The 24,321-nt window shown below is 43.5% G+C and overlaps 1 protein-coding gene and 1 long non-coding RNA gene across 5 annotated transcripts in view; one reads left to right on the forward strand and one right to left on the reverse strand.

The window, feature by feature from the left end:
* Positions 1–444: 444 nt before the first annotated feature.
* On the reverse strand, positions 445–15,850 carry ANKRD34C (ankyrin repeat domain 34C). Its single transcript, XM_067030077.1, has 2 exons — positions 15,448–15,850; positions 445–5,427 (listed from the first exon to the last, which is right to left on the reverse strand). The coding sequence occupies exon 2, from the start codon at positions 5,381–5,383 to the stop codon at positions 3,776–3,778; it is 1,608 nt and encodes a 535-aa protein (XP_066886178.1). The 5' UTR covers positions 5,384–5,427; positions 15,448–15,850; the 3' UTR covers positions 445–3,775.
* LOC136793855 (uncharacterized) overlaps positions 14,742–24,321 on the forward strand; it is a 66,376-nt gene continuing 56,796 nt past the window's right edge. For 2 of the 4 annotated variants that reach the window (XR_010839862.1, XR_010839860.1), the window contains exons 1-2: positions 14,742–15,022; positions 15,748–15,921. This is a non-coding gene — a long non-coding RNA (uncharacterized lncRNA). The remainder of the gene's footprint in view (positions 15,023–15,747; positions 15,922–24,321) is intronic. The other 2 variants (XR_010839863.1, XR_010839861.1) reach the window with 2 other exon arrangements.

The raw sequence follows: 24,321 nt of genomic DNA on the forward strand, positions 1-24,321 counted from the left end.
ATAGGCCCCAAGTAGGGATATCCAGGGACCCTACCTGTAGCAGATGGCAGGTGCAACCCTGGAGGGAACCGAGCAGCAGGGGCAGAGGAAAAGAATTCACCCCCATTGCGGCAAGGCACCTTCTCATTCTTAGCCTTTTCTTTTTAACCAAAAATGAAACTATAATACCTGTGTAGTATTTTAATTTAAAAATTAAATTTAAATTAAATTTAAATTTAAATTTAAAAATTTAAATTTAATTTAAAAATTCATTTTTTAAATCACGTGTACATAAAATAGTAGGTGTTTGCTCAGGTCGATGTTACCAGGCAGTCATGTCAAACCCATCTTAAGGAAAAGGTAATATTTATAATTGAGATTTCACTAAGAAAAATGGGAATACTTACTCTTGGAGGATTGTAATATATCTTTTATTGACATATTAGAAATATCTAAATAGTTCCTTTACATGGATTTTGATACATCCTTGAGCACATCGTCAGCTCGAGACTAGGATAGAACAGTGTGGAGAACCAGTTCAAGCAACACACACAAAGGAGGAAGATCAGACAAAACCTGCATTTACTTGATGAAATTCTAAGAGACTCAATGATGGACTTAAGCAAACAAAGGCTTTAGAATGTCTAGAATTGAACCCAAATTCCAGATCTGAAACTTTAGACTCACATTCTATAATATATTTTGATAAACATTCCAGAGAGTGTTAAGTAGATGGGTTATTGAAACTAGTTTGTGGCTATCTTCTGTAGTGACCCTAGGTGCCCCCAAATCTCTGATCTAGGAAGCGTGATTCAATCTAAATATGCTTTTAAAAAGCATTTCTCTGAGGTTTGTTAACACGAAGAAAATTGCGTATGTATGCATTAACGGTAATTAAGTATTGCAGTGGTTGTACTAGTTTGGAAGAGTCTAATTCAACTAATGCATCTTCAGATAGTGATGAAACAAGGTACTCTCCTGATGACCGTCTACAGAAAGGCCAATGGAAAGGTCACAACTGATGGATGCAGGCAGTAAGTGGCATGAGCGTACCTGCTGTTACGCATCTGTGTGATGGATGGACAGGCTATTCCAAATGGGCAACTCATCATGTTTAGCGTTTCACCTACGCTAATTGCTATGAATGTACCACATTCACTACTTAGGATAAATTAGGCTTTCAAATCTTCGCTAAAGGTTTAGAAAACTTCTCTTATGCAGTGTCTTGCTATCCCCACAGTTAGATACTATCAATACTAGCAGAGGTCAGTTTTAACTGACACTAATGACCATAGGAAAAGTACTTAAAATGTGTAGTGTGTGTGTGTTCCTTTAATGAGCTGCTGAGAACGGTGGTTGCCTGTCTGGTCCTCTCTTTAATACATCAGAATGGTTGCTTTGCCTGTAATCGTGTCCAGTTGGTAAGAACTATTACCATCTAAATGGTCCTGAAAAGCATATGGGTTGTGACGCTCAACCAAGGTCATGAGCCCTAGATTTTCACTAGCTTATGTGCTGTTCTTCTCATTTTCTTCCCTTCCTGCCAAGTACAAGAGGCCATTAGCACTCAGGTCAAGAATCCTGAAGTCCCACGTTTTATATGAGTCATCTTACTAAATTACAGTTTGAATTGCCTTTAAGTTAGAGGGACAGCCTAGCCAGCCAGCCAGACCTACACCTTCATGCAGTTTGGTTGCTCTTGACGTATTTCTACCATGTACACAATCATTCTCCTAGAGCAGTGGTGATCAGCTAAGGTGATATCACCTCCAGGAGACGTCTGCCATGTCTGAAAGCGTTTTTGGTTGTCACAATTTAGGATGAGGTTGCTACTGATATCTAATGGGTAGAGACCAGGAATGCTGCTAAACAGCTTACAATGTACAGAACAGTCTCCCACAGGAAAGAATTATCCAGCCCAAAAGATCCACAGTGCTGAGGCTGAGCACATGCCTGCCCTAAAGGAATTACTAAAAAACAAACATTTGGTGTATATATAAGCATCATTAGCACTTTTGATTGGGATATACAGATACATTTCTAGCAAATGTCATTATAGAAATGGTCTGATATGCAGAGCTTCTGTGGCAGAATTTCTTTTACTCTACAAATGAGTTTAAGGCTCAGTATTTACAGAACCCCTGAGAATCTCAAGGGACCCTTTGAATATTTCAGCTAGACTTTGCTTCACTTTGTGTAGGGTATTAGGTATTATTTGAGATTTTGAGGCTTCGGAGGTCTAAAGGAGTATTAAAATCAGCTGCCTCTTTTCCAGTTACTTCTACCTGTGCCAGGCACAGTTACAGGCACTTTCATACATTATCTCATTTAATTCTCACCACACACTTGTAAGGTGAAGCATTACTAACCCCATTTTACAGATGAGGGAGTGGAGGCTTGGAGAAGTTAAGCCACTTCCTCAAGGTCACGCAGCTGGTAAATGATGAAATAGAGATACAAACCCCAATCTCAGAGTCTTTCCTCTTTCCTCTGTGTGATGCTATCCCCAAGGACTACTGAATTTTTTTAACCATAGAGCAAACATATCTAAGCAGCATGAAAGAAAACAATAAATGGGAAAATAACCAGAAATATCTTCATCTAGAATGTGGCTACATTACACCAAATGTGCTAAATGTCTGCTTCCATTCTTGGGTTCGTGCAAAGTGGCTTGAAAAGGTTGTACAGGTTATTTCTACAAATCTCCCATCACATAGATAATTCAGGCAAATAAGAAACCAGATGTTCTTGAATTTCCCAGAAAAGTGAAGGGGAAGTGACAGTTTGCATCCCTTAAAATGTTCAGGCTACAAGTGGTCCCCACTGCCTCTGGCCTGGGAACCATCTACTCTACCTTGTAATATGTGCATTTCCCACCACCATGTATCATTCTAGTTTGGAGAGATCTTACCAAGTTTTTTTTTTAAAGCAGAATCAGGAAACGCTTCTTATGGGTCTATTCTATGAGTTGTATAATACAAAACTCCAAATTGGCTAATAGCCCCTGACTGTTTTTCACAAGATTTCAACACAGAACCTATGTCAGGGCAGGAGGCCAAGGCCAGTTTCATTTCTGGGCAAGATTCATCTCTGAGGCACCAGCTACTGTGACACAACAGAAATTGGGGGACACGTAGATCTAATATTTGGGGACTCAAAGCACACCCTAATTAGTACATGGTTAAAGCCTGTTACCGGAGTTCTGAAAGATCTCAACTATGCTACGCTAGCCAGTGCCCCATGACATGGCAAGAGGCAGGACCCGAATACCAGAACCTCTCTGATGGGAGAATTCTACTTCTCTTCCTCCAGATGTAACACAGATACCCATATTTAGCAGCCCAAAGATTGGTTTTGAACTTTTGCACATTCTAAAAAGCCTCGTTTTCTTTGTAGGCACTTTATAGATTTATTACACATGACATCCTCCAAATACCATCTTGTGATTTAAATTGTTTGATAGAAAATAATGGGTGTCAGCAGCTTAGATCGTTGTACCTGCTGTGTGACTTTCAAACTCCAAAGGTTTTCTTCCTTTGGAGATTTTTTTTTTTGGCAATTTCATCTCCAAAACCCAATTATACTGGGCTCTTTTCAAGTAGGCCTATAAAAACCCAGATGTTCTTTCAGAAGGGAAGCGGCACCCTTTCCGTCTCTTCTGAAGCAGCCACACACCAACATTAAGGAGTGATCAAGATGCAGAGATTCTGCATGACCGTGTTGGTCTAGATTATGGTACTTTTCATAAACTACATAGATTAAAAAAAAAAAAAAAAACACCTCACTGTAAAAGCTTCTAGGTCATGATTTCTTCAAAGTCAGACAGCTGCTTCATCTGTTCAACTTGCATAGAATGCCTTCTGAGGAGTTTCTTTTTACTTCTCAAGTCAACTCTCTTTGGTGAACTTGGAGCAACAGGTACCATGGATTTTAAGCCACTAGCAAGTGGAGAGGAAGGTTTGCTGCTCGATCTAATATCCGGGATAGGTGGGTTCAGATTTACATTTAAAGGCGGAAGGAAGCCAGGCCTGGTCTGGGAAATTCGGTCTAGTAGCAAAGTTCCAGAACCCCGTCTTTCTAGAAGGTGGGGTGGCCTGTGGTGCGCTGAGCTGGGAGATGTGCAGGGCACAGCATCCAGGGCCTCCCCGGAGCCCTGGAAAAGAGACAAGTGGGAGTTGTTGAGCTTCTTCCGATCTAAGGATCCTTTGCCTGATTCAAGGGAAACGCAGTTGGGCGGATCGGCCCCTGGCTGTAAATCTAAATCATAGAGGTCATTTTCCAGCCGTTTGAGGGACACTGCATCTTTGAGAGCAGAGGGGCCTGATGGGCCAATACCACCCTTCTCTTGGTCAATAGGGAGAGCTCCTCTTCTGGCCAGACGTGAGTGGGGAGGCTGACTCCTCTCGTAGGCTGCCTTCCATGAGGCCGGTGCCGAAGAGGCTGGAATCTTCAGAACCTGCTCCGTGGCCATGTGGAAGAGGCTGGGGTCTTTGCCATCAATACTGTTGGTTCTGGAGAGGGGGCCCCTTTTGGGGAAGGACACGTCACTGATGCTCTTGATGACCTCGCTGTCTGCACCTGTGCCATGGGGCTCATCCTGGCGCATAGAGGCGGCCAACACAGAGGGCGCGGTCAGGCCCCAGGGCTCAGATTGGAGCCTCTTCAGTTGAGGCAAACGGGCCCTTTTGAGGTTCCCGACTTTCCTAGCGAGTGACCCCGATTCATTAGGAGGCTTGGAGGTGTTGCAACCACCTGGATGCCCTGATTGGAGGCTAAAGAAATCATCTTCCTTCTCACTGGGTGGAGAGCCCAGGCCTGGAGCCTTCAGTTCAATATCTGAGGGAGCTGCACACAGTGGAGGTGACTTTCTGTCTTCCTCTTTGGGTGAAGGAGGGATATTAAGATACTGCTTGGTGGTTTTGGTGCCTGAAGATGATTTATCCGTTGTTATAATAATCACCTCCTTGCCTTTGGCTTTGCAGGCATCCAGGAGATGTTTCAATGCATCCTGGTCATCTGCATTTATTGCATAAACCAGAGCTGAAGCCCCTGTGCGATCCTCGAGGCTGGGGTCTGCTCCGTTCTCCAGTAGCAAGGAGACCACTTCTCCCCCAGCTCTTCTGATGCAAGCATGGATGAGGGCGGTCTTGCCAGACTTATCCTGAATATTGGGGTCTGCCCTGTTGTCCAGCAGATACTTCACCATCTTGGACTTGCTGATGCTTTGCTGGTCCACATGTTTGGTGATACATGCCACCATGAGAGCCGTTTCGCCTTTGTCGTTGCTTTCGTTGATATAAGCACCCCCTTCCAGGAGGAGTCTGGTCAGCCTGAGCCTCCCCAGCCACACGGCCTTTAAAAGTGAGTTTCCATCAGTCCTCAATTCGGTGTCGTCATCCATCATACTGGCTACAGCTTAGAGTCTCTGAGCCACAGTGGCGATCAGACCTAGCAAGGGAAGAAGAGAGAAAAGGGTCATGTATTCTATAGAGCTGATCTGAGCAGCAAGGCTGTTACAGAGTCTGGATACAGTCATGTCCCAGTTTGACCCCAAGTTATGCCACCTTGCTTGGTTATTTAACTTCTCTGGGTTTATTTCTTCATCTGTAACATGGCAGGGGTGACTATGGTGACAGTGGCAAGCTACCTGACTTTGTGAAGTTTAAATGAGACAGTGTATATAAAACACGTAACCACACGTAAAGCGGTTAGCATGACGCCTAGGAGAGAGCAAGCAGTAAAACATGCAAGCTGTTACTGCGTTGACTGCGTGAGACTTACCACAAATGCAGTTTAAGAAACTTCGTTTTCTGTCTGTCGGCATCATTAAAGTCTAAGTTTCCATAAGGAAAGGTCTGAGTCTATCTTGTTCACTGTTGTAGCCTCAGCGTTTAGCAATGAGTCACACTTCATAGGTTACCTCATAAATAATGGTTTAGTGCAGTGTAGTTCTAGGTGTGTATCAAAAAGACCAGTCGGAAACACACCAAAATGGTGATAGGATTATGAAGAGTTTTCCTTTTCTTCTTTTTGCTGTACTTCCTAAACTAAACATGTATCACCATTGTCGTAGGGGGGAAATATTGTAAAACAAAAGCAATCCAGCTGTCCATTTCCAGGTTGTAGTCCCCGCTGTTCAAGCAGATGTCAGAGCTCTCCTCCTCCTCATTCAGACTCTCAGAATAGCTCAGATAATGCAATGCTACATCCTCCTCTCTGGTTGAACAGATCTGAGGCAGAGGATGGACGCAAGGGGATTGCCTTTTTGCTCACGAATGTTAGGAAATAAAGCTCGTTCCAGAGCTCCCCCCGCTGAGGTCTGTCAAACCTGGGTTTTCTGCTTTGGTTCTCCTCATGTCAATTACCTAATTCCTGGACTCAGAGCCTCCAAAATGGGTGTTGGTCACGAGGTCTCCCACAAATAAGGAGAAATGGTCTCCCAGAATTGATGCCCTGCCAGCCCCGGGTCCCTCACTGGCCGTGCTCGGCCAGCACGGCCCCTCCATGTGGACTTTTTGTCCCTCAGGCTCCGCTGAGCAGGTGTCACAATGCCTGAGTTTTCCTTCTCTGATGCATATGTCATCCTTCCTCTTACCCCACTACCCTGATCAGTTATTGAGCAATTTCTATTCCTCTACTAAATAGGAAGTCAACAGCTTTTCTTGGCTAAAGTTGAGAGATGGGTATATTGCCTTTTAAAATTTTTAATCCATGAATAGATACTTTGTTTTTTTTTTTTTTTAAAAAAAGCCCAAATCACACTTAAGTATATAAAGCAGAAGAGTACCCTTTACACGCCCTAGCCCACCTTGAAGCCACTCATGTCTTCAGAATCAACTGTGGTTAACAGTCTAGGTTGTATCTTTCTGCTTCAGATCATTTTCTGCTGCTTCCAAATGCATTATTCTAATAATGCCATGTCAGTCTGATCTTGCTGCAATTGTGTTTGTGTGTTCCTATGACATTTTCTGTAAAATCCCTACCATCCAAAGACACTGTATATTATTAAATGTATTCACAAGAAGTTTGTTTCTGTCTCTTCAACTCTGCGCTTCTTTCTTCAATCTCCTACTGAGTCCTTTTTCCTCTCTCCCTCTCTCTCTCTACCCGCCTGCGCCCCCCAATTGTGGCCATTCTTTCTCTTCTCTTTCTGTCATTTTAACTCTTCTGTGGTCATATGATCATTTTATCACAGTTCTATGTGTCTGTAAGCTTGTTAGTCCCCAAACTCTGGACATCTAAGGCAGACTTTTCAAGGGCTAAATAAAAGAAAGGCAACGTGCAGTGAGAGCATGCTGTTTTCCATTCCATCCAAGGGGCCCTTCACATCCTGGCCACACCTCTTCAGCCTCTGCCCTGCTACGCCTGTTCTCTTTATACTCCATCTATCTTGAAATCTGGTCATTTCTCAAATGCCCCACTTTTTATTTTAATTCCTTCTAACCCAGTTCATGTTTCTAACTCTAAGACCTCCCCGCTCTTCTTTAATTATTCACCACCCCTCAATTCTCAGCTCAAATGTTACTTCCTTTTTAATCAAGAGAAAAATCACTCAGGATGGAAAGGGAGAAAGAGGAATAAAATGACAACTGACTCATATCCAGACTATATAAAGAACTCCTACAAATCACTTCCTCCAAAAGAGGATACGCAAATGGCCAATAAGCACAGAAAAAGGTGCCCAGCCTTGTTCGTAATCAAGGAAAATCAAATCACAGCACAATGAGTTACCACTACACCCTCCAGCACAGCTAAAATTAGACCGACAGTACCAAGGATGGAGAACGATGGGAAGATTCAGGAACACATTGGGGGGAGCATAAATTGGCTCTGCTAAATTAATGCCTACACTCTGACCCAGTAATTCCATGCCTGGGTTTAGGTGTGTGATAGACTGAAAAGCATGGCCACAAAGTCCTGCCATCCCAGTGTGCACAGCGCTTGCAATGAGTTCTTGCCTCTCCTCCCACGGAGAGGAGGCATCAGCCTGTCATTTGCTTTGACCAAGAAAATGCAGCAGACCTAACTTTGTGTGACATTCAAGGCGTAGCCCTAGTGAACCTTGCAGCTTCAAGATTTGCTCTCTTGGAATCCAACTGCCATGTGCAGAAGTCTGGGGGTATCCCTAACCAGAAAGGACACAGGGCGCTTCAGCTGACAGCCCCAGCCAACATCAGTGTGCCCAAGGCCATCTCAGGCCAGCCAAGGCCCCAGATGATTGCAACTGCGTGAGGGAACCCAGGTGAGGCCAGCAGAAGTTCCCAGAGGCTGGCCCAAATCGCAGAAATATGAGCAAATAAATGATTATTGTTTTAAGCCACTCGTTTGGGGATGCTTTGTTCACAGGAATAGATTACTGATGAATACGCATAGCAAAACGTGTGCAAGAATGATCCTGGCAGTGAAAACTAGAAACAACCCCATCAAGAAGAAAATAAAGAAATTGTAGTATATTCGTATTCATACACTGGAGTATTATACATCATTTTTACATTCTCACTCTCTCTCTTGCGTGTGCTCTCTCTCTCTCTCTCTCTCTCTCTCTCACACACACACACACACACACAAACACACATGCACGCACACTCACTCACACACACAACATAGAAAAAGAAAAAAGTGGATACTGCATCCCCTGGGTTCACCTTTCTCAATTGAAGTATTGATCTGGTTAATCATCTGGGTCCACCCCCTCCCCATATCTCTGAGCCCCTCAAGGCAGGAAACCTGTCTTCTGTCCCCCATCAGCTGTGTGATAATTCGAAAGTAAGATAAAGGAAAAGATGGAGGAAGGGAGGAAGAGAAAAAAGAAAGGCAGATGGGAAGGAGACATGGGTGGATGATTGGGTTATCTCTCCATGTTGTGTGTGGTGCAAATCACATAGCTCTGGACTACCTTGAAGTCTGGGGAGGGGGTGCAGGGAGTAGGGGAGGCAGGTAGGGAACAAAAGAGAAAAGGAAAGCAGGGAAGAAGATGGAGTAACTGGGAGATGCTCCTCTCCCTTCACTTGGAATCAGTGGCCACCTCCTCCCCTGAGCCCAGGCTTGTCCCCAGTCAACACTGCCCTGGCCCGTAAGGAGAGAGCAGAATGGAGGCGCAGCATCTGCGTCGTTCTCTGAGGTCTGGAATTTCTAGCCCATCTATAGAGATAACATTCTCTGTCCACAGTGAGCTATTTTGGGGGTTGTCTCTAACCATTTTTTCACTGTGGGCCTCCCCACTGAAATTCCTTAAATGAGGAAAATGCAGGAGCTCCGTGTGAGGACAGAATCAGACCCTTCCCTCATTCTTGCAGCCCAGATAAAATGTTCTGCCTTAACATTAACTGTTGGCGTGCTGCATTTGCCTTATACTTTTCATGTCAAGAAAACTGGGTTGAAAAGATTGCAGTTCACACAGATGTAGAGAATGCACATATGGATACTGGGTACAGGGGGAAGGAGGCGTGGGATGAGTTGGGAGATTGAGATTGACATATATATACTACTGTATATAAAACAGATAACTAATGAGAACCTACTGGATAGCACAGGGGACTCTACTCAGTGCTCTGTGGTGACCTAAATGGTAAGGAAATCCAAAAAAGAGGGGATATATGTATACTTATAACTGATTCACTTGGCTGTACAGCAGAAACTGACACAACATTGTAAAGCAACTATACCCCAATAAAAATTAATTTAAAAAAATAAAAATAAAAGATTGCAGTTCACATAGCTAGTTGACAAGAGCCTCGCAAATTACGCCAGACTCGCTTTATGTATCATCACAGGTTCACATCTCCCTGTCTGCTTACCCTCTCTGGCGGTTGGCCGCTCACCTTGCTCTCTTGCCTGAGTGGCCTTAGCAAGTTCTATACCTTGGTCTTAGAGTCAGGACACTGCTGCTGCTGTCGTCGCCGCTACAAATGGCTGAGCCCCACACCTGGTTCCCACTGATCAGGAGAAACTGACTATTGGAGGAAGTGTTTCTCCAACAGCTGCCTGGAGAGACAGAATTACTCAGCTCAGAAGTGTGGGGGGATTAGCCCTTTGTAGAGCAAAATGTTGACCAATGGGAGATGGGAAGTAGATGTCAGGAGAACGCTTTTCCCTTTCGTCTCCTAATAGGCTAGTTTTGGTGAGTTTAAAAGATTTGGGTGGGATGTGATGGATTATACAACTTCCACAAGACTGAGCAGTCAGTGCACTTGTCTTCAAGCCGTGAGTAGCTCAATAATGTAGCCCTTGTATTTGCTCTTCCTCTTGCCTGGCCTCGTATTCCATTTCCCCTTATTCCTACTTCCCAAGGGTTTTGTTTGTTTTTTATTTTATTTTTTAATTTTTATCGGAGTATAGTTGATTTACAATGCTGTGTTAGTTTCAGGTGTACGGCAAAGTGAATCAGTTATACATATACATATATCCACTATTTTTTTAGATTCTTTTCCCATATAGGTCATTACAGAGTATTGAGTAGAGTTCCCTGTGCTATACAGTAGATTCTTTTTTTTTTATCGGAGTATAGTTGCTTCACAATGTTGTGTTAGTTTCTGCCGTGCAGCAAAGTGAATCAGCTATATGTATACATATATTCCCTCTTTTTTGGATTTCCTTCCCATTTAGGTCACCGCAGAGCATTGAATAGAGTCCCCTGTGCCATGCAGCAGGTTCTCATTAGACTTCCCAAGGTTTTATAACCCAATGAAGTGTTAATACGTATGGTTTTTTTTAACATCTTTATTGGAGTACAACTGTTTTACAATGGTGCGTTCGTTTCTGCTTTACAACAAAGTGAATCAGTTATACATATACATATGTTCCCATATCCCCTCCCTCTTGTGTCTCCCTCCCTCCCACCCTCCCTAACCCACCCCTCTAGGTGGTCACAAAGCACCGAGCTGATCTCCCTGTGCTTTTACGGCTGCTTCCTACTAGCTTACTATTTTACATGTGGTAGTGTATATGCATCAAATGGCCCTATCAAATTTCCTCTCTCCCCCATTTAACAAACGAAGAAACTGAAGCCAAGAGTGAAGGACTGGCTTGCCCTGGGTCATTCAGAGATCAGTGAGTGGGTGACTCTTCTGAGATGTCCTGCCAGCCCACACTGACCTTTCTCTCTGTCATCTATCTCCCCGCACAGTGTTCAGCTTTTGGTAGGTGACTTTGTACCATCTGACCTGCCCCATGTGCTTGACTGACTTGACCTTGGGTAGAATTTGACATTGAGACTGCGAAACACCAGTTATCTTGGGCTCTTTGTAGGAACTGAAGTGTTAGGGGCTCTGGAGATAAGGCTGCGTTGGTCAGGTAGCCACATGCACAGAGAAGCAGAAAGGCTGAAGTGCACAGTGAGAAGAATGAAGTAAACACACTGAGAAGCTGATATGAGAGGTGGAGAGAATCCCCTCTCTCTTCAACAGTTCAGCTCCCTCTGGGTTCTGTGAACACTCTAGAAGCCATGTTTCTGTTTAGCATAGCTTGAGTTAATTTTTATTATTTATAAAAAGGGAAACCTTCACTAAAACACTGGCATTACTTGCTGGCTCATTCATTCATATTCACCATCAAACACTCAATGTGTCTACTCCACATTAGGTGTTGAAGAAATGTGTAGAAATTCAGGATTGGAAGGGTGAGACGGGAGGCTGGAGGAGCCTCTGAGAGATGACGAGGGTCAGAAGCACCAAAATGAGGAAGTTATGGAAGAATCAAGCTGGAGAGATGTTCGAAAGCTAGAATTGAATAGTGACCCATCGAATGTGGGAGTCAACCAAGACCAAATTTACTTTTTTTTTTGGCTGCATTAGGTCTTCGTTGTTGTGCACAGGCTTTCTCTAGTTGCGGCGAGCAGGGGCTACTCTTCGTTGCAGTGCGCAGGCTTCTCATTGTGGTGGCTTCGCTTGTTGCAGAGCACGGGCTCTAGGCGCACAGGCTTCGGTAGTTGTGGCACGTGGGCTCAGTAGTTGTGGCCCACGGGCTTAGTTGCTCCGCGGCATGTGGGATCTTCCCAGACCAGGGCTCGAACCCGTGTCCCCTGCATCGGCAGGCGGACTCCCAACCACTGCGCCACCAGGGAAGTCCCCGAATTTACTTAACTTGGGAATTTATCTCCTACTGTGCATCACACAGAATGAATGTTAAAAACACCTAATGCTGGAAACAGCAGATGCCTTTCAGGTTTTCTAAGCTTGTTGGAAGAAAAGGAAGCAGTCCTGACTGAAAAGAGCTGGTACATGCCCAGAATTTTGAAATCCCATCCCCTTTGGCTGCTCTAGGCCCCATGTTTTTATCTTTAAAAATTAGCAATCCCAAAGTGGTGAGGGGTTTCTTCAAGTGTTCCAGAAGAGGAGTAAACTGAGAAGTGAGCAAAGTTTGGCTGGTTCCTCACTCTCGTGCTCCCTTCCCACCCCCACCATCCTTTTCAGGGCTGTTTTCTGTTTAATTCATCTCCACTATAATGTGACTAACATAACTTCTGAAGGCACAGGGACTGGAAAAGAAATGCTGAAAACTAAAACATCACTAACACCAAAAAAAAAAAAAAAAAACATTGTTTTGATGGAGGGGATGAATGGGTGGAATTATTTGCCTTTTTTGTCCAGAAACCTTTGAATTATTTCATTATCCACAAAATTATGGAAGTCTTAGACTTTTGAAGCTGAGAGGAGCCATCCTGTTCAATCTTTCCCAGTTTATAAGTGGGAAGTCTAAAGACAGAGATTGAGTCTTTAATCTCACGGAATCTAGGCTCTTTCACTCCCATGTGTTCCCAGACCTTTAGCCTGATTAGGGTAGAACAAGGCTGCATAATACTGGGCTGAGGGCTAAATGTGCTGCACAGTTATGTATTGCTCCACTGGAACAGTGCTTTAACATTTTTTTTTTAATTTGAACGTTTTAAGATGGATTATTCATTGTCCAGTTTTACAAAGGCCCTGCCATTCTCTGTAGCCTTACAACTGGCCCGGTTCACACATTCAGGTTAGTTACCTAGCCTCTAGGTATGTGGGTTTATGACATGAAGCATGAAAAGTAAGATACATGGACTACGAGTCATGATGTTGTGTTTTTGTTCTTCCCATCACTTCCTAGTTTCTTACCTCTACAGGTCTGTTAGGAGGCTCCAACGAGCTGATGGATGCAGAAGCCCTTTTTATAAACTTTGAAGTATGATGGGCTTCTGTGAACCATTATAAATCGCTAACACTTCATTACTTCAGAGCAGATAAAATACCATTCGCTTTATCTCCCCTTTCCTGAGTCTCATTGGCATCAGATTTCCAGTTAAACTTCCCTTGTTCAGCACAGTGGTAAATCTTCCAGAAGGTTGAGGCATTGCCTTGGTTTCAAGACTACTCATGTCACAGTGCTAGTAGAAAAATTATGCAAAAGAGGAGGGGCAACAAGCTCCTACAAACGTCTGCAAAGTTTCTCATATCCCGATGTAAGCGACTGGATATACACTTTATTGTACTTTGTGACCCAAAGCAAGTTTCTAGGACTTTATAACATGCATATTTTCTATTCATCTTATTTCTGGCTACAGCCTTCATCTTGTTTCTCCTCTATTTTCTTGGCTGCTTCTAATATACATAAACCTGGCATCTTGTGGATCTTTATAAGTTGTTTTAAATCCTTTGTGGAACAAAATGGAATATAATCAATGAACATTTATTAGATTGATCCATATGACGTTACTGTTTCTGTAGGTAAAAAATGGTCAAACCATCATCAGTTTCACACGGTCCAACCTGATATTTACAGTGCTTATCTAAATATATTTTAGTGCTGTAATTGCTCCATAATCCAAGCTCTGGAGGATGGACCAGTCATGGTGGAAGGATTACAGGATAGAGAAGCAGGAGATCTGGATTCTAACCTCAGCTCTGCTACTAAGTAGCTGAGTAATTGAGGGCAAGCATCGTCTTTCCAAATGAATAGAACTCCAATTCTGCCTTACAAGATTGTTATAAGGATCAAAGGGCAGGCTATATGTGAACACTATCTACAAAGTCCTCTAAAGAGCCAAGGGGTTATTATGTTGAATTAAGCTCATCCAGAATCCTACCTCTAAGCCCTCCCAGCACCCTGTAGAGTGCCACTAATGTCATTACCAGCCCTCTTTCTCTTCCAATCACCTGCTGCCTCCTTTCTTGCCTCCATCACCCAACCACAATTCAAAGTTTACTGAGTCTTTCCACATTCATGATCTCTTTGACCATCCTCCCCTCACACTTCTGCAAGGGAAGCTTTATTATCCTAATTTTACAGATACAGAGTCTGAAGTTCAGACATGTTAAGTAATTTTGCCCAAGAGCACACGTTTGTAAGTGGTACAGCTTTGATTCAAACTCTGTTTCTCTGAGCCCAAGTTCAGAGCTCTTTCACAGTGAGAATTCCGCTCGGACACATCTCCTGACTACTGCAGCGGGAGTGGAGTTTAAGAACACAGCTCTACCATTGGGTGGTTGTATAAACTGGGCCAAGTTACTCAGCCTCTCTTGCCTCAGTTTTCTCATCTGTAAAATGGGGATAATCACAGACACATTTGTGGTGTGCTATAACAATAAAATAACTCATGTAGAGCTCCTAGCACAGGGCCTTGGCACATGGAAAACGCTCAATAAATGTTAATATTTGAAGAAGTTTGGGTACACCTTTCCAAATCCAGGAGGCCACCCCGTTCAGCTGTAGTATTTGCGGAAGTTTGGGGGCTATCTTTATACTCCGCCTCTTCCTCTGCAGTCACGGGAAGCAGAAGCGGATCAGAAATTGAGTTCCACGTTTGCTCTTGCGATTTGAAAATCCTTTCTCCCAGCTCTAGGGGGCGGGGTTAGGTAGTCGCCCTCAGAGGCGAGCCGCGGTGGCCTGGGGCAAAGGAGACGGGATGCCCTGTGCTTACCGGGCGCCACGCGCAGCCCTTTGGGGCTCTGTCCGAGGTGCTGAACGCCGCGGGCTCCGCGCGCGCGGGCAGTGCGTGAGGGCGTCCACTGTTGCCAGTGTCTGTGAGCATCTTCGTGGAGAAGGCAGAGCACGGGGGTCAGGTGAAACCAGGACGGTAAGTGCTTCTCCCAACATTTCTCTAAAATGCTTAGATTCATACTCTTTACCATTTCTTGCACATTTTCAGGCTCATAACCTCTCACCTCCCGTCCATCATAGGTTTCTGCAATAATGTGGACTTTGCTCCCCCTTCAGTCCCTGCAGAAATTCAGACGCCTGTCTCCAGCCCCGATCCACAACCATTTCCTACAAAAATGCATCCCCCTATGCATCTCATCCCCGCGCGTCAATGCAAAAAATTTTTAAAAAGGAATTTTTTTAACCATCTTTCACTCCTATCTCCCACAATTTCCTGTGATAAAAGCAGACTCTCTCCTACCAACCTCCCACTCATGCATGTGGCTAAACTGTGCAGACTTACTTCTTAGGAGCTGAAGGTCCCACCCAGGTGACCAGTGGAGACCCCGGGAGTGCGCTTACCTGGTGGGGACGCTCACCAAGCGAGGCCACCTGGGTCCAGGTCACGGGTCGTGTCATTACTCCAAAAGCAAAGTCAGAGGGCGCCCCGCACACCTGCCTGAGGCTGTGGGTTGGCTTGCCAGGCTGAACCAGCGCCGGGAACTGGGGTCACCTGGGGCCTCGCGGGTCCTGTTGAGTGACTTGCCCAGAACTTCTTTAAGGTTTATAAATAAAACTTCTGCGTCAGTTCCTTCAAACCACTCCTTGTTCCTCCAAGTTGCATTGGGAACAAGGGAGTTTTTTTTTTTTTTTTTTTTAAAGAGAAAGAAAGAAGCATGAAAGAAAGATAAGAATTGTGCCCCGTTGTGGTTTGCAGATCTCATGCGCAACCCCGGCCCGCCAGCTCTTTCTTCGGCTCTACCGGCTGCCGAGGCTCTGCTGCCCGCTGGCTCCCGAGGAGCATCTCTCCAGCCGCGACGCGAGCGGTTTGTGTGGGTGTGTGCTGGGGAGGAAGGAGGAAGGAGGGGGCAGCGGGGGTGGGGATGTGCCTACCTGCAGCTGCGGGCAGAGGCGCCGGCCACCCCGCCCCCTCATCTACGGCTCTTGAGGGATTAGACTCGCTTAACAACTAAACTTGAGCCTCTGGGAGCCCCAGAGGGTGGGTGCAGATGGGACACGGCGACCCTTGGATCAGGCGAAGTGAGGGGACGCTCCCAAAGTCTGACACTGCAGATCCCAGACCAGGGTAGGGATTTGAACTCGTGTCTCCTTTGCTCTTTCCGCGGCTCTGCCTTCCTTCATAAAACGCCCTTGGATCTCAGGATGTCTGGCCACAGTGTGGGAAGGAGAGGGAGAGAAGAGGGGGCGAGTGAGACTGTAAGACCTGGGAGGAATCTGATTATCACAGACAAACCATTGGATTCCATTCCAACTCCATCCTTTAGCCCACCTCCTGCTTGTTCCTAGGACTTCCCGGGGAGCCATTCACCAACATTTGCTTCCTTTCTAACAGAAGTAATTCGTGGCTTGTATAGAATTCAAAGCACGCGGCATTGTTTTTAGAAAGCAGCTGCTCCCCTCCGCCTAGCTGGTCACCTCCTCCCATTATTAGACCCATTCCCCCGAGGTAACCTGCATTTTCAAACCACAAACCCACTGATATATATTATCTATCTATATCATCTATATCTGTCTATCTACACACACACACAAAGTTCTATTTTTCCTTTACAAAAAAGGTCCTACAATTTGAGTCATTTACATTTTCCTAGAAAATTGTCCATCTCACAAGTTCCAAGTTCACAGGCACGAAGTTACAACTAGTATTACCTTATAGTGTTTGCTTTTCTCTGAAATTATACCCCCTTTTCATTCTTAATATTGTTGATTTCTATTTTCTCCCTCCCCATGCCAATTTTTTTTTTTACCAAACTTGCCAGAGGGTTACCGATTTTATCGATCTTAAAAATATAAATATTGTTCTATAATTTGCCTTTGTCACTTAATGTTTCCATAGTGTTACCTATGGAAATGTTTTCATGTGGCACCCATTATTTGTTAAGTACTGAATAATATTGGGGGGTCTTTCTCTGTAAAGCAGTTACAAGGTTTTGTGTACTCAAATCTGTAAGTCTTATCTTTCATGGCTTCTAGATTTCCTACCTTGCTTAAAGAGACCCAGAATCGCAAGAATAATTGCTTAAATGTTCTAGTAACAGAACTTTTTTGTTATTGTTGTTGGTGGTGATGATATTGTTGGTTAGATTATCAATTCATCTGGAAATTAGATTTATGCATAAGATAGGGCAAGGATTTGAAGAAGGCGAGAAGCCAGCTGTCCCAACACCAAATCTGAATAGTCCATCCTCCTCTGATTCAAGATGCCACCCTTAATTATACCACATATATATTCCCCCAACGAACTTTATGTGGTCAATGTATGTTCTTTTATTAAAATACACTGTTAGATTGGAATTATTTATTTATCTTAGGGCTTTTAGGGGGCATCTATGTTAATAAATAAAATTATTTTTTTTTCCTTTTTAGGGGATGGTGAGGTTCTCATTCAAATTTGATACAAGGTTATGCTAACTTTCTAGGATGATTTTGAAAGCATCCTGGTTTTTTCCTACACACTGGTATTTTTAAATTATCAAGATATCTATCTGCTCATTGATGATTTAAAGAATGCATCTATAAAACAATCTGGACTTGATGGATTTTAGAAGGCTAGATCTTTAAATATTCTTTCCAAAGTTATTGGTAAGTAATGGAGTATTCATTTTCTGATTCTTCTTGAGTCAGTTTTGGGTCATTTATATTTGTTTAGAAAAGAAGTCCGTCTCATTGACATTTTCAAACTTATTGGCATAAAGTTACAAATAGAACTCCTTTATAATTTTTCATCCCCTCTGAATCTGTTCTTATATCCCCTTTTTCATTCCTGATATTTCATTCCTGCTTTCCCCCTGTTATTTTTGGTGTTTATAGCTAATGTTATTTTGCTGTGGTCAAATTATATGATCTACGTAATTTCCACTCTGTGGCCTATGAAATGACCAATTAAAAATACTCAAAGAGCATTTTTCCCTCGTACTCAAGGAAGAAAAAAAATGTACTCTCTGTGTTTTTGGATACAAACAACACAAATCCACCTGTAAAGTTAATTGCACATTGTTACTCTCTATATCTTTACTTTGTACTGCAAGGCAGTGAAGCATGTTGGTTAAGATCTTGCGCAGGCTCTGAAGTCAGACTAGCTGGATTTAAATCCTCACTCAGCCACCTACCTGCCATGGGATCCCTGGTGAACCACTAAACCGCCCTGTGCCTCAGTTTTCACCTCCGTAAAACTGAGTTCATAATAGTATCTACTTCATAGGATGGGGACCAGAGGCAGCTGAGTTAATACATGTTCAATGTTTAGTGCAGTTCCTGGTAGGGAGTAAGCACTATATATGTCTTAGCTATGTTTGTCTACCTGATCTATTAATGTTTAAATTAAACTGTTAAAGTCTCCCAGGATGCTTGAATTCATTCATTCAGGAAAAATTTATTGAGTTGAGGCTATATGATGTGACCTGCTTTCCTTTGCATGCTGGAGAGTCAGCTGTGAACAGGAAAGACAAGTTTTCTCCCTTTGTGGAGGAACCTTCTAAAGATTGAGATTTGTCAGCATGTGTGTGTGTGTGTGTGTGTGTGTGTGTGTGTGTGTGTGTGTGTGTGTGTGTGTGGTGTATATCAGGGCTCTGCCATCCATGTCATACAAGACAATATGAAACAAAGGCCTTTTGCAACCTATTCCAAGTCTGCCTTCTGGTGGTATCTCAGCCACATCCCCAGAGATGCACCTTATATGCTAGACTCACATGATTAATAACAATACAACAAGTCCCCTACATACATACAAGCTCCATTCTGAGAGCACATTCGTAAGTCCAGATTGTTTGTAAGTACAACAAAGTTAGCCTAGGTACCCAGCTAACACAATCAGCTCTATACCGCTGCTTTTATTTTTGCTTCTGGACATCCACTGTACTCTATACAGCACTGTACAGCAAAGTACACAAAAGCACAACCACTGTAGAGGATGCACGCACATGACAGTGTACTCCAGACTCGTGAATTAACTTACGTGATTGGACATGAGAACGCACGTTCACATCTTTTAAAGTTCGCAACTTGAAGGTTCGTATGTAGGGGACTTACTGTAATAATTATTTTTTAAAATAATAATTGCTGGGACTTCCCTGGTGGCACAGTGGTTAAGAATCTGCCTGCCAATGCAGGGGACACGGGTTCGAGCCCTGGTCTGGGAAGATTCCACATGCCACGGAGCAACAAAGCCTGTGCGCCACAACTACTGAGGCTGCGCTCTAGAGCCTGCGAGCCACAACTACTGAGCCTGCAAGCCTACAGCCCATGCTCACAATAAGAGAAGCCCCACTCACCCCAACTAGAGAAAGCCCATGTGCAGCAACGAAGACCCAAAGCAGCCAAATAAATAAATTTATAAAATAGCAATTGCTAATAATAGCAATAAATGTTTTTGAATGCTTAATATTGTCAATGCCCTCTAATCAAAGACCTCCAGGAACACACCTGTAGTTGAACAAGTTGGATTTATTACCCGTTGCAGCAAGGCGGAAAGCACATCATGGAAAAGCATGAAGCATCTCAGTAAGAAGGTGTTAGAAAGAATGTGTTATAGAATTTGGGATTTGGTTGGGAGATTTGGGGAGAGTTCCTTCCCTCTACTCTTTATTTCTTTTTTTTTTTTTTTTTTTTTTTCCAGTACGCAGGCCTCTCACTGTTGTGGCCTCTCCCATTGTGGAGCACAGGCTCCGGACGTGCAGGCTCAGCAGCCATGGATCACGGGCCCAGCCGCTCTGCGGCACATGGGATCTTCCCGGATTGGGGCACGAACCCATGTCCCCTGCATCGGCAGGCGGACTCCCAACCACTGTGCCTCCAGGGAAGCCCCTATTATAAAATTTGAAATAACTTTTACTGGATTGTTACTACAAATGTGTTACAGGTATATTCTAGAAAATACAGATAAGATACATACTTATTCTTCCACTCCTTTTTTTCACCTCTTAATTTTTTTAAAAATAGTTTCTTTCAAGCTCTTTTATGACACATTTAAATCAGTTGGAAATGCTTTTTGCTGCAAGTAACAGAAAGCTCTATCTAAACAGAGGGACTTGTTTTCTTACATAACAAAATGTCTGAAGGTGGGCTGTTGCTACTGATGGTTCAGAGGCTCAAAACTTTCAGGACCAGCAGTGATGCTGGTGGCCTTTCCCTTAAGTGTGCTAGAAGGCCACTGACTATGGCTCCAGCCATAACATCCACATTCCAGACAGGAAAACTGCCAAGAGTAGAGCCAGACACATCTGTCCCTTTTATCAGACGAGCACACCTTCCCCAGTATGTCTCACAGCCAACTTCTCCTTGAATCTTTGTTAGAAATCAGTCATAGGCAAGAGATGTTGGGAAAACAGAAAGCAAGATTGCTATGGTTGGCTTAGACCAAGAAATGACGCCTTTCTTTGGTATGGTCTAATGCCACCCCAATGAAAACAGAATTCTGTTAGCAAGAAAATAAATAGGAAATGGATAATGTGACCATAGCAATGTTTGTTACTGAAAACTTGGAAAATACAGATGAGCAATAAAAAGAGACTATATACAATATTTATAATATGTAATATAAGTATAATTTTACAAAGCTAGAATTAGAGTATACTCTATTTATACAGCATCCTTTTCTTCCTCAAAACATCAGCTATAAAGCTATCAATTTAAATTATATATTTTTTCACTCTGAGAACTTATTTCCACATGATTTCATGCCGTTCTTCTACTTCATTGTTAATGGCTACATTATATTTTGATGTATGCATGAACCATAATTTCTTTACTCAATTCTGCTAAAGATGTGAAGGTTTCACGTAGTTTCTCTTTTTTGTAAATAACGTTGCACTGAAGATCTTTTAGTTAATCTTTTTCAGATTTCAGAATTATTTCCTTAGAGCAAAATATTTGAGATTTTAGACAAAAAGGTATGCAAAATTTTAATATTTTTCATACAGACTGCAAATATGTCCTCCAGAAAGATTGTACCCATTTTCATTGCCCCTTGCTCTTTTTTTTTTTTTTTTTGTGGTACGCGGGCCTCTCACTGTTGTGGCCTCTCCCGTTGTGGAGCACAGGCTCCGGACGCGCAGGCTCAGGCTCACAGGCCCAGCCGCTCCGCGGCATGTGGGATCCTCGCGGACCGGGGCACGAACCCGTGTCCCCTGCATCGGCAGGCGGACTCTCAACCACTGTGCCACCAGGGAAGCCCCTCCTTGCTCATTTTAAAATGCATCATCAACCACACTGGATCTCATTTTTGTTCTTTAAGTTTGAATATGAGTCACAGTTAATTTTATTTGACCTGCATAGCATTTTGGAATTTTTTCAATTAGTTGCCAACATTTTAAAATGGGAAGATTTCTTATTAAACTTCAGATTTTACCTTTTCTAAAAAAAAGTTGGAAAATCTGACACTGGGTTTGCTTCCTTGCTTGGCAAAAATGTCTTGGAGGTGAGTAGTGGATGCCTCTTTAGAAAGGATGTGTCCTCTTTGTTCACCTTAGTCCCTGGTCATCCCACTTCACTCACTCTGAGACTTCCTACTCCCGCAGACGCCTGTGTCTTCACGTCCTGGACTAGGTAATCTTCCTGGTCCATGATGGTTCAAGTTCACTTATTCTCTTAACTCTGTCCAGTGGAGGTTGTCACATCTATCGGGATTTTCCCCACAGCTATATTTTCTCTTTCCAAGATTTTGAATCAGTCTTTCTAGCATGCATCTGTTCTTTTTTGTATCATTTTTTTTAATTAAAATTTTAATTTTGAGGTAATTGTAGATTCACATGCAGTTGTAAGAAAGAACCCACAGAGATCCCGGGTGCCCTTCTGGATCTCATTATTAAAGAAATGTGCCAGTAGGATCATTTTTAAATGTATCAAGTCATTGTTTTAATTTGTTTTTTTTTATTACTAGTCAAGTTGATTTTTTTAATGCTTATTGCCTATCTTTCTGTAAAATTACTCATTATATCTTCTAATCATTTTTCTGTTGGTATTGGTGATTCACTGTTGATTAGAAAATAGACATAAAGTAAATAAAATTGTTCATAATTTCCCTATCCACAGATAATCACTATTATTCATCTGGGTTATATATTTGTTTCTCTCTCTCCCTCTCGCATCTCCCATCTATCCAACTATTTATCATTCAAGCTATCTATCCACCTACCTAGCTTGTGATTATTTCATTAAAGTTTGAACAGCATTGAATTTCAGCAGTGGTTCTCACGCAGGCTGTCCATTAGAATTTACCTGGAATATTAAAAAAAAAAAAAAAAAGTATCCATACCTGGGTCCCACCCTCAGAAGTTGTTTACTTGAATGGAGGAGAACACAAGCATGAATCGTTTTAAAAGATCTCCAGGGCTTCCCTGGTGGCGCAGTGGTTGAGAATCCGCCTGTGGATGCAGGGGACACGGGTTCGTGCCCCGGTCCGGGAAGATCCCACGTGCTGCGGAGTGGCTGGGCCCGTGAGCCATGGCCGCTGAGCCTGTGCATCCGGAGCCTTTGCTCCACAAAGGGAGAGGCCACAGCAGTGAGAGGCCCGTGTACCACCAAAAAAAAAAATAAATATTAAAAAAAAAAAAAAAAAGATCTCCAGATTATGTTAGTATGGAAGCAGGACTAAGGCTCTCAGATATACCATTCCTCCAAGACTCCCTAACTCTTTCTGAGAAGCAGGGGTGAAAGTGCGCCTGGAGGAGGCACAGTGACAATGGTCTGGGTGGCTGGTCCCCGGCAAGTTGCCTGAAAACCAAATCCCCAAACCTGAATGCACCCACAATTCCCAGCCGCCCATTTCCTCCCAACAGAAGGTGTCATTGCCTCCTTGGAACTTTAGTTATTATCCCATCCCTTTGGGAAGATGAAAGCTGTGGAAAAAGCAACAGAGGCACCAAGCTCACAACATTTGTTTCATGCCAAGTTTATGCTGTCATCTCTGCTCTGGTTCTTTAGCTTCACGCTAAAGAGATGGTATTGAATGTATCAGAAAGTGTCACAACATAAATGCTACGGTGTTATGATCCCCGTCTTCCTTCCCACCCTCTTCTAAAGGCTCCTACGGAAATTGTTTTTATCTTTTCAGATTTGAAGTGCTTTATAAAAATACCCAGCAAATATTTCAGCAAAAATAAATGTCCCTAAATAGCCACTCTATCCAGTATAAGTCATGATCACCAGTGTTCCCCTGAAATGCCTAAAATAGAGTCTGTGCTAGCAGTTCCCTCCAAGGAGTGTCCTTGTTTAGCTAACCTAGTTAGAAGCTGTGAGTTGGTGCTTTTGGGTCCTGTGAGAGCCTTGTGTTTTTAAAATAATTTTGTCTAAAAACCCTTCTCATCTCTCAAAGGAGATTCAGGATATGCAAATTTCCAGGAACTGGAAGCATTGAGCTGACCTGTTTGTAGAGGTACAGCTCTTGTCTGCAGAACCCCAGGGAAGAGCTGTACTGTTTGTACCAGGAACAGTATCTGAGTAGAAGACCCTTTGGAGGCCCTCAGCCATGTTTCCTTTGGGCTGTGTTTCTCCGCTGGTTGCGTGGGCAGGTGTGGAGCCCCTTCTCCTGCTCTGACACTTTTGTCAGTCCCTTTAGAGTAACAGATGTGGAGGAAAGTTCCTGCATTTTAATCTGATTCCTGCCGTGATTGGGGAGAGAAGTGGGCATGGTCTTCACCTGTGGTGGAGAGATCATACTTGTATCAGAGTGAGGAGAGTGTCCTCACGGCTAACCTCAGAAGTCAACTAAGACAGTGGCGATAAAGCCTATTGGTGCCTGTGATGACAGCAGTGACCAACTCATCCTGATTTGCCCGGGACTTTCACAGTTTTAGCACTGAAAAGGCCATTGTCCCAAGAACCCTCTCAGTCCTGGGCAAACCAGAACTGTTGACCCTAGGTGGCAGCCCCAAACCGCCACTCTTATGATGTGGAAGAGTAGCCCCTGCTGAGTATCATGAGGAGATGTTATAAAATTAATTAAAGAACCAAAGATTTCATGTACAGGAGTCAGATGGGTACAGCTATTAACCAAACCCCCATTTTCCGGAGAGATGAATGTAGATCGGCTTCAGTTTCCAGTCCAAAGGGCCAGAGCTAAGACAAAGGACCCCACCCAAAGCAGCCAGCTGCAGACGGTACTGGGGAGCTGAGGCAAGCACAGAGCAGAGCCAGCCAGGGTGCAAGTCATGCGAGAGTCAGAGCGAAGAGGGCCCGCGCCACGGTCAGGAGAAGACCCTGACTGCAGCACGGCAGGCT

Source organism: Kogia breviceps, chromosome 3, assembly GCF_026419965.1.
Source record: "Kogia breviceps isolate mKogBre1 chromosome 3, mKogBre1 haplotype 1, whole genome shotgun sequence".
Taxonomy (NCBI): Eukaryota; Metazoa; Chordata; class Mammalia; order Artiodactyla; family Physeteridae; genus Kogia; species Kogia breviceps.